This window comes from Amborella trichopoda, chromosome 10 (genome assembly GCF_054954075.1).
Source record: "Amborella trichopoda isolate Santa Cruz 75 chromosome 10, AtrichopodaSantaCruz75HAP2 v2.0, whole genome shotgun sequence".
Classification (NCBI taxonomy): domain Eukaryota; kingdom Viridiplantae; phylum Streptophyta; class Magnoliopsida; order Amborellales; family Amborellaceae; genus Amborella; species Amborella trichopoda.
In genome coordinates, this window is record NC_142345.1 from 45,521,854 (window position 1) to 45,532,944 (window position 11,091).

At 39.2% G+C, this 11,091-nt stretch overlaps 1 protein-coding gene across 3 annotated transcripts; it reads right to left on the bottom strand.

Annotated features, from left to right (window-relative positions):
• Positions 1–1,138: 1,138 nt before the first annotated feature.
• Positions 1,139–10,819, bottom strand: LOC18447396 (uncharacterized). Of its 3 annotated transcripts, none has more exons than XM_020675526.2 (4): positions 10,230–10,819; positions 8,757–9,254; positions 7,033–8,176; positions 1,139–4,308 (listed from the first exon to the last, which is right to left on the bottom strand). In XM_020675526.2, exons 2-4 carry the CDS (start codon positions 8,909–8,911, stop codon positions 1,636–1,638), a joined length of 3,972 nt encoding a protein of 1,323 aa, XP_020531185.1. In that variant the 5' UTR covers positions 8,912–9,254; positions 10,230–10,819; the 3' UTR covers positions 1,139–1,635. The 3 variants fall into 3 exon arrangements, with proteins under 3 accessions (XP_020531185.1, XP_020531184.1, XP_020531186.1); XM_020675525.2 differs by having other exon boundaries at positions 10,086–10,819; XM_020675527.2 differs by having other exon boundaries at positions 10,226–10,815.
• Positions 10,820–11,091: the final 272 nt, after the last annotated feature.

Consider the following 11,091-nt stretch of genomic DNA (forward strand, 5'->3'; position numbering starts at 1 on the left):
AGGTAGTTCAAAACTAACATGGCAATCATTTTCGTGGTGAAAAAGCTGATGCATTCCAGCCTTTTACAGATTGCATTAAAACGGTTATATTTTCAGAGTTGTAACGGCCATATTTCATGAGAAATAAAAAAAGTTGGGTTTTCTTTCAAATCAAACTACAGTAAGAATAATAGCACCTCATAATGTTAAAAGATCGATGAAATCTAAAAACCCATCTTTTTTTTTTTGGGAGATATTCATATTTTAAAAGATCGATGAAATCTAAAAACCCATCGTTTATTTTTTTTTATTTTTTTTTGAGATATATTCATATTTCACTGTGAGATTTAAACAAGAAATTGAGAAAGAGAGGAGAGAATATTCAAATGAAACCACACAACATAGCATTGTATCATTGACTGATTTTCAATGTAGCAGTGATATATCATCCATCTCTGACTCTCTCTCTCTCTCTGTGAAATTCTGAATCTCTCTCTCTCTAGAGTCTAGAGATTTCAATGTACTATTGTCAAATAGGCACTGCAACTCGTGTATCTTTTGGGTCAGAAGCTGGGTTAGAGACGAGTTTTCGTGGTGTGGTTGAATGGGTAAGTATGAGATGTACATTTTCTGAGTAGGATATTTGTGGGGTCAGACCTTAGTGTTTTTCTGAGTAGGAAATTTGTGGGGTCAGACCTCTTGTCCATGATACAGGCTAGCAGCATTTTCGCTTTGCATTTTGGGTTTTCTTTTTTCCTCTCTTTATTTTTGTGTAGGTTTTTTCTTTTTTCCTCTCTTTATTTTTGTGTAGGTCCATGTAAGACATGGTGCTGCATGTATAACTCAATCCATCCTCTTTCTCTCTATCTCTCATAGAAGGTCCATAGTCCATGTAAGACCTGGTGCTGCAAGTATAACTCGAGCCATCCTCTCTCTATCTCTCATAGACACGCAATGTCTACATTGCCCTTCAATCTTTCCTCTCTCCCATCTTTCCTAAAATTTGAGCGCACGCAAAATTTGAGCGCTTACTTGGCATTTATTCATCAATCAAAGATAAGAAGATTGTGCATCTAGGAGCAAAATCGACCAAGAAATATGAGATTCAGACGATAATGATTAGCAAAATCGACCATGAAATATGAGCTTCAGACGATAATGATTCAAAACAAGCATCAGATTAATAGTCGATTATCATTCCTATGGATTTTACAGATTGACCATCATTTTCCATTTTCATGGAACACTCGTAAAAATTGTCCAGTGTGAGGCTGATGGATTATTCAGGACAAAAAAAACATTTGCAAAAAGAACATCAGAAGCCTTGAAACATTTTCGAATCTGGCTCCTCCATGCCCGGGAAGATTACATACAAAAAATCTCAAAACAAAAACTCACAGTTCCCGCTTATGGGGTCATATTGCATCAATTGTCCTGATCAAAGCTCATAATCTCCATAATCAGTCAGCATCCAATTTGTTGTAAACTCCATGATGACCCCAATTCAAGAAACAGAATGAACTCCTTGATGGTCCTAATTCATTATGCAAAGCTCAGGGACACCATCCAGTCTTACCATGACAGAATTCCAAAATACATTGAAGTGCACCAAATATGGAGTGAGAAAAATGTTCAGGACACAAATTCGAGGTCAAGTTATCGCAAGCCCCGAGCATAATGAACACCAGGGTTCATGTGATCTTTTGAGACTAAAGGCAAGCCAAAAGAACTCTGCCTAAGAAAGCTTCTTGGTACTTCCAAATTACCTCCGCGCTTTGTGGGATTCGAAGAATGGGAAGTGATATCTGATGCTGGATCCCTATACGTAAAACCATTTTGGTGAGTGAAACCAGAGGACTTTCCTAGCCTAAGGCAGGAACTGGGCTTGGGTTTCCCACTGAATCCTGAATTGTCCATGAACACCATTCTTGAACCAGCATTGGGTTCAGGAGAATCATCAATAACAATTACTTCTCTCATAGAACCAGGCTTCTCAATTGGTTGCTTTGCTAGGGTTTTCCCATAATATGGTGTTCCTCTTGATCCAGCATGCAAATTAACCCCTGAAAAATCTCTTGCATGAAGGCAACTTTGGTTGTTATATTGGGCTTGATTTAAGCTAGAATCACTGGGTTTCCTGAGAGATTTGGGCAAACCGGCTTGTGGTTTAGAAAGAGAATCACAAAAGTAAGGAGCAATGAGAGGGGGAGGATCGGGAACCTGGTGGTTGAGTGCGTAAGGGTCAGTTGAGCCACCATTTGATAACCCTAAAAGCCTCAAATACTTCACGTCGGAACTCTCATTTGAAGCACTCTGAGCTTCATTTGGTACCGTAAGAGTCTTACCCATCAATCTCAGAATAGAGTTAGGGTTAGTGTTTGGCTGAGCATGAGGCTGAACTGGGCCATTGGAGGAAGAAGAAGATGCCAACTCATTATCACACATTGGATGCCTTGAAATTGTATTGGAAAGCATCTCTTTCCCTTTCATAGAGAACAAACCCGAATCCATATCCACATCAGGAACCACAAATTCGGCTTGAGTTGAAGCTCTATGATCGCTCAATGATTGATGGTTATGTGGCCCAAAATTCGAATTATGTTCCATGCTTTTCCCCCCAATCCAATGACTCCTTGGACCACAACAGGGAGGAATGGTCTTGGTGCTTTCTTTGGCCAAATTGCTCATTTTATTCATTTCTTCAGAAGAAGCAAAACTGGTTCTTTCATAACCATTAGAGCGACACCAAGGCCCAGAGAATTGTGGATTTCTACAAATTGAAGGTGTGTCTCGAGAAACAGTTTCTTCAGGCCACGGGCGATCATCAAGTTCCCGTTCTGTATTCTGGAGGGAGACAGCAGATACTGAAAAGAGAGAAGACCTTGTAGCACCACCATTGTATCCATTATCATGACCTTGATCAAAATATAATGGAGCCACCAAGTTGTGAACTTTAAATGAGGATGACGATGAACCCTCATGAATCCTTTTCTCAATTGTTATGTCTTTTGGTGGAGATGAACCCTCTTGAACCCCTTTCTCGAATGATATGTCCCCCGAGGTTGGTGAACTCAACCCTGGTTTTTGACTAGAACAGGGAATTGTTCCTGATCCTACATCGGGTGAGCCTTGTAAACTTGAACCTGGTTCATGAAGAGGAGAGAGAATTGCACCTGAGCCCATTTGAAGCGAGGAGTATCTCTCAAAATGAGCATCGGCATTTTCGACACATGCCCTTTGAGTGCCTGGGCTCACAATCCCATCGCTATATTTATCAGAACAATAAGCTCCTTGATCTTTATAGAATCTCAAAACACTTGATTCAGTTTGAAGATTCATCCCACAAAAAATCTCAGGTTGCGCATGGCTCAAGGGCAATAAGGGATTCAGATGCGAGAGTCGCTTAGGCACAAACTTCTCATGCAATTTCACTGTATGGATTCCATTGGAGTTTTCAGTGACGGATTTCTGAGAATCCCCACAATGCAAGTTATTGGTAAATTCTTCTACACTGTGACCTCCACAAGAACGAATGCTATGGGGCTCAGAGCTCTGGCATTTATCTCCAGATTCAACTTGCTCAACAATCGAGGATTCATGGCTTTCTGACAAGTTTTGGTAGTGAGGGTCTCTTGACCCATGAATCGATCCATTCATGAGATCCACAGGTTTAGTCCATGAGACATTTTGTGAGTCATCTCGTTCATCAGTTACCCTTCTCTCACGATGGCTTATTGAAATGGATGCTGATATATCTCTGGTTGATGAATATTTCTTTGCTTTATTGATACTATCCATCCTGCTTACCTGCTTCTGAGACTTACGAGGGGTGAAAGCCTGATCCAAACAATGCCTCTTTGATTTCTTAGGAATATCAAGTTCTTTTAACAATATTTTCTTTCTAAAAGTTTGGGCCTTTTTGGCTTCAGATGGGAAGCAAAGCCTCTCAGAAAGCTTAGGGGAGGCTTTAACACTATCATCTTTCCGTTCAGTGTGGAACTGAATTTCCACTCTCTTACTTCTCGGAGAAGCAGCATAGTTTCCCGATGCCTTAGCCAGCTGCATCATGCAACCATTTGCGCGTGAAGTGTTGGCTTCAGCAGAAGGATCACCCTTGATCAATTCGGTTGGCTTTGAATAGTGCAAGTTCACTCGCCCACTCTTGTTATTGCAATGCTTTGAGATATTTGATCTTTTGGAGCGAACCCATTTTCTTAAAGTCTCAGACTTGGGAGCTCTTACTTGGTTCAAACCATCTTCCAATGAACGAGACTTTGTCTCTCCCTCGTCATGGTCTACACGACATTTTACTTCCTTTGATCCAAGAATCTAGCAATTTCACAGAAACAAATCATGGTAACAATTTAGTAGGCTAAAAGATTTAAGAAACAAGAAATATTGATCTAAACTTAAGCAATTATTTCGGGAAAGGTCCAGTGTAAGATATACCATCTTCACAGCTGGGCCATCTAAATGGACATTACACAATATGTGGTGGAGCAGCCAAATGATGAATGGTGGAGAACCATATGAGACAGTCAAAAGAACTAATTAATCAAAGAGGAGATTTTGACAGGACTAAAAACGAGGGCATATTTCAATACCAACAGGAAAACAGACATTGCATTCGTGCTATAATGTTAAGATTTGAAATGTTCAAGTATATAGAAAAGAAAGAATAAAGGTACACAAATGAAGCAGACCATGCATTGCCTTTCATGTTTAACATGTAGTTTCTTAACAGTAAATGCATATTTGGTAGAAGGATCCGAAACAATAGAATACCCAATGAAAAATGCAAAACAGACCAAAAGAGAATAGGGACTTGCCATGTACATAAAAAATAGGGCCATTGTACTGACTATTTTTGGTAGCGCAGAATGTGTAACAAAGGTTCATGGTAGGATGCAGAAAACAATGATTCAATACATAACTGGTCTGATACAAACTACACATGCCAGTTTACGTGATGAAATTTGGATAGAAAAAATAATAATGATGATGACTTATCAACTAGAAATGGCACACACTAGATGGTTAAAAAGAATTGAACACAAGAAAATACAAAAAAAAACTACAACAATTATAACTTTAAACAAAAAAAAAAATCTGAAAATAAAGAATCTCATAGCACTGAATTCATTTATAGGCAAAGTATCCGCTATATGGAGCGAAAAGCCACTTTGGTAGACAGTATTGACCGAGAGAGCACTTTGATTCCTATTAGAAGTCTTCACACCTTGATTAAAAATCTAGGGCAATCCATGGCCTTCTACTTATCTCAAAAATTAAAAAAAGGTTCTTCTGAGGCAGAAGAGAATTTTTGAACCTTTTTAGAAAATCATAGATGATGATGCTACCACTTCCAACAATAAGGAGCAATTTCGTTACTAATGCATGGAGTGCAAAGTCATGAACTGTGCTACACAAGAAAACTAAAAGGCCATCACTTCAAGCTAATTAGGAGGAAGGATTTCGGGCATATCCAGAAATTGGAGTATTGAATCTATTCCTCCAATCATTCAGAATTATATAGGGGAGGCAAGTATGGATCAAAACGATTTCCATGCCCAACAAAACCTTGGGTAATCAAACCATAAAATCTCACCTTCCTTCTTGGGAAACAGATCCAGACAGCAAAATCTGGTCTGAAACTGCCTTGTCAACCTATGTTTTCCTAAGAACCAAGTGCCATATAACTGTAAAGAAACCAGAATTCCTCTATCAAATAATAAAGCAATTAAGTGGCTTTCTATGTACGGAAACTGTTACCCAAGCCCCAGTATTCTGTTGGCTCCCCTTGCTCATGGCCTCATGCTATTTGACCATTTGATGTCATAATGAATGCTTTATGAAATCTATTAGGAGCAATTTAAGCTCTATTCAGATTCATTACTTTTGGAATACACTTCGTATTAGCCATGAAGACCGACCTATATCAATCACTTACAAAATATTTATAAGCAATAAACCTGAAAGTCACATTATAGAGGGATGACAAAATGTGATATGACCTAGCAAAAAATGGAGACCGACACCATCCTTCATGAATGCAGGATTTAGGGTCTCAATAAACTATTGAAGCGAAAAGTGCTGAGAATGAAGAAGGAGAAAAGCAGAAAACATACTAAGCATTTAAAAACTAGAAATTCCAATAAAAATAATGAAGAAGTAAAAAAATAGACACGAATCAAATTCATGGTAACTGAAAGCATCAAGAAAATTGCATCAATATAAAAAATTAACAAAGTCAAATTAGAAGCTCCATTTTTCCTAGTAAGTCATTACGAGCACTTTGTTACTACATTAGACGTTAATAGTTGGAGAACAAGCCATTGAAGCTCTGATGTCTAGCTGGTCCCTGAAGGATCTAGAAACACATTATGAGTCACTAAAGTTGTCCATTTACCATTTTGAACTTAGGAAAGTCAGACATTCTACAATTCGCATAGAATGAAATATTAGTTTCTCAAGTACATCAGAAATACCTAAAAATATGTTGGAAGTGAGTGTGTACTTTTAAACTTAGGAGAATCAGACATTCTACGATTCGCATAGAATGTACATCAGAAATACCTGAAAATATGTTGAAGTGAGAGTGTACTTTTAAAAAATTGAGATAATGGATAAAAAAGATAATCTTAAGAATTGAGATAATGGACAACCACTACGTCATTGATCAGAACAATTGGGGTACACCAAAAGTGGTCCTATAGTTTGATGAATGAGAAGTCTAGGAGGGTATTTTCCTTTTCGTGATATATGATAAAGTTCAGCAGGTTATCAAGAAATTTTTAAGTGAGAACTGAGCCCTTCTACAAGAGGTATTGCCAAGGGAAGCACTGTGCACCATTTGGGTTTTTATCAGTTGAAAGAAAATGAATCTTGTGTATCTTTAGTCACTTACTGTAGATAGCACTTCTTTTTTCTGTTCTTTTTACTGTTCTTTGTCTTTTTCTTTTCTTGATACTCTAGGTAGCAGTTTCCCCAGTTTTGTTTTAATAATACACTTAAAAAATTTAAACACACATATATAGAGCATGTAATATATACCTCGCCTTCAAGTGATTTGAAAGAGCTAAGTTTCTTGCACTGGGGCTTCAATTTCAAATGCTTTGAGTTGCCTGGTGCAAAGCGCCTCTTTTTACCTATCAAAGAGGAAATGGATCCATTATGGCCACCAGTTTGCTTCTTTAGCTCCATTTCGTCTTTCAAACCCAAGTCTCCATTGAACTTTGACAGGATCCTAAGCTTTATGCCATTTGAATCGACATAAACTTCCTTCGAACAACTGTCTTTAACATGGTTGATCTCATTAGATGGCCTTTCATTGCTGGCTTCTCGACAATCCTGACCACTCAATGGCACCAAACTCGGGTCTGTGGCCCAGTTAGAACCATTCCTCCTATCTAGATCTTCAAGAGTGCAGTGCTGAGCAGTGACATATATATCCACCATCAATCTTTTCTTCCTCGGTTTCACCTTATATTTCGGAAGCTTCTGCTCCAAATTATTTGTGATTGATTCCACAGCAAGGCACTGGTCCATATGGGCATTCAAAGTTGTGTTGGAAGTGGATGTGAAGGTCTTGCAAACAGGGCAAACTTTTGAGGCCATTGGATCAGATACAGTGCTTAAATTTGATATTAAGTCCTCAGTGCAGCTAATCTCAGGCTTGTTTTCTAGAATTTGCTCCTTGTTAGAACTTGAACTAGTCTTATTCTCTGTCTGCTCACCCAATTCAGCTTTTGAAAATGACTGTGGTTGCCGAACTTCAACTATTGAAGGCTCATCGACTCTAGTTGACTCATTTGCTAAATGTAGGTCGAACTCCTTGCCTTTCAAGTTCCTCTCGAGGACTTGATCATCACTGGTTATTGTTGATCGAATCTCTTCCTCACTTGGAGATGCAAGATATGAATCCTTAATCTCTTTACCCGCTAAAGATGGTTCATCTATTTGAAGAGAAGATGTAGATTTAGAATTGACTAGCTCCCCATTAGTGTGATCAACATCTTTACTCCCAAAATCATCAAAAATCACAGCCTTGCGAAAAGAGGGATCCCTAACTATATCAGGAGATTCAAATGGTGGCAGCAGATTTCTGACACCATGCTTCACACATAGTTGCAAATATTGTGGAGAGAATGGCCAATTAGTTCCAATATCTCTATTCCTTGCTGCTAGAACATACTCTCTGCAAAAAAGAAACTCAATTTTCATTTCAATACTTCCAAATTTTAAACAGATCAACACTATGCAACATGAAATGAACATCATTATCTAAAAAATTTAAAGAATCCACACTACCCAACATGAAATCATCATATCCCTGGACTGGTAAAAACTATATGTCGAATTAGTTCTCTTTGGAAATACTACAATCTTATAGTGGGCGCTAAAGAAGCAATCTGGAGAGCAAGAGTTAGGAAAGTCTAATCACTGGAGCATGAAATAATAAGAGCATAATTGAAAGAAACAAGACGGCCTCATAAAGTTAGCAGATGGTACATCCAGATTCTCTGCCTGGCCATATGACCGAAGACTGATTATGCAAAACCCATCTCAAATTTTGAAAAAAATAGGATGAAAAAAGTGAGAGCACACAGTAATAAAGGAGGAGGGGTTCTACTTATCAAACTCATCTGCTTGCAAATATGGTCCAAAAAGAGCAAGCTCCAAAAATAGACTGATAATGCTTTGATGGGTACCCCCAATAAAGGAGTGAAATGAGAAACAAAGAAAAAGAAGGGAAACAAGGAGAAGGAAATAGTAACCTTATGGAGAAGTGAGGTTGTTCTAAACCATGGAGTTTAGACCCATCCAGATCTGAGGCCTGCAAGGCAAATTTTTCAGAAGCCCTATCATTATTTCCCCTTTTTGAAACTTCTGAGGAGCATGAGGGATCTGGAGGGTTTTGAACTGATAACATCTGAACATCAAACTTCTGTCTCTCCTCCTCTCTCCCCTTCTCCTCTCCTCTTTCTATACTCCTCCAACTTTCTCTTCCTTAACTCCACTTTCTCTCTCTTCCCCTCTCTCACTATCTCTCAACATACGAATCAGCACTTAAACAGCCATCAACAGGTACTGTAACTTCTTCTTCCCATCATCGCAGACAAGAAAGATCGGGAAAAACGCAATATAGAAAAATAGAAAAGAGAGAGGAAAGATAAAAGAAAATAAAGAAAATGAGGAAAAGAAAACCCTTCAACCAACCACTCCTCCTGAACTTGATACATGCCCTGGTGATGTTATCAGAGGAGCATCAGTGCCTGTACAGATGAAACCATCATCAGTGACTCGAGAGAGCACCCAAAAGGCCAAAACTCAAGAAAATAAGCCAAGGAAAACAAGTCGGGTGCTCTCCAAAACGTCATTTTATGTGGGAATCATCAACCATCTGAGAAAATAGAAGAAACCCAAATCGAATTTGGAGGTAAAAGCTTGAAATCTCAAGAACGAACAACCAAAACCAGCACAGATCAGTCTAGAAGAAGCTTCTTGAGCGTTATTTTATGTGGACAAAACCATAGCCATAAGATAAAAAAGATAAAAAGAAGCTACAGTGATACTGTAAATCACTGGAAATCAAGTAAAAGCCATCTCAGGCCTCGAGTTTCCTGATTAATGGACTTGTACAAAAAGGAATCCTCTGGAGGCTCAAACTGGGATTGATGACTTCACCATCCATAGTAAATATTGAAAACCCATCTAGGGTAAAACCCAAGAACAATAACCCAGAAATAATACTGGGAAATGGAGATTTTTCAAGAAGGATAGAAAGAAGACAAGAGATTTACCCATAAAAGAAGTTAGAAAGAGAGAGAGAGGAAAGACCACAAAGAACGATGCATCAGAATCCCATATATCATAAATAGAGATAGATGGAGAGAGGAAAGACCACAAAGAACAATGCATCAGAATCCCATATATCACTAATAGAGATAGATAAAGAGAGAGAAACCCAAGACAAGGGTTGAAACCACAGAAGAAGAAGAAGAAGAATACGAAAAATCCAGTAACAAGGACTTGCAGAAAAAGCATGCAAAAAAATGGTGTTAAAACCCGCTTCAGAAAGAGGCATGGAATGAAAACACCCAAACCTGGTCACGTTCAAGGATTTCTCTCCATATTCTAAACACTCTTCAGAAAGAGCAAGACACAACGTACTGGTGAATTGAGCAGGCATAAAAACAAGAGAGAGAAAGATAGAGAGAGAGGAGTGGTGTGCGTTATGGAGCACCTACAAAGGGGAGAACAGCGCCATCCACTAAGGCAGGGGGCATCAGGTTCTCCACCCAAAAGCACTGAAAAGCTTCGAGGAAAAATACCTGGTTATACCCACAAACCAACTTAAGGCCAGGGATGGATAGAGAGAGAGAGAGAGATAGATAGATAGAGACTACTAGAGACTGAGCGAATGAAAACTAGAGAGAGAAAGGGTAAAGAAAGGAGAGAGAGAGGGTGTAAAAACTAAAAAGAGAGAGAGTCGAGAGCGAGTAAAGAGACGGAGAAGCTAGAGAGAGAAAGCAGAGATAGAGAGTAAAAGACGGAGGGGAAGGAGAGAGGAGAGAGAGTAGGGAGAGAGGAGAGAGAGTAGGGAGAGAGGGGAGAGAGGAGAGAGAGGAGGGAGAGAGGAGAGAGTAGGGAGAGAGGAGAGAGTAGGGAGAGAGGAGAGAGGAGAGAGGAGAGAGGAGAGAGGAGAGAGAGTAGAGAGGAGAGAGGAGAGAGGAGAGAGGAGAGAGGAGTAGAGAGAGAGGAGTAGAGAGAGAGGAGAGAGGAGAGTAGAGAGAGAGAAAGAAGCTTTACGGGACGCTGTCCTTTCCCATACCTACTCTATAAGCTTTTTGCAGATATATACGTATAAAAATTAATTTATTTTCAATAAAATTGTCGAAAATAGCCCTACCTATGGTGATAATATCGAAAGAATCCTCCTCTTTCCGCGTATTTGCGGATGAGTACACTATTTTAATATTGACTTAAATGCCCCTTATCACGGAATCCGTGATTCCTTCGCACGAGTGAGAAAGTGAAGTCCCGCACGTGACAAGTCTCCACGTAAAGTAGGGCGGTTGCCGCTTGAGAGTGGGACCCAACCATGATATT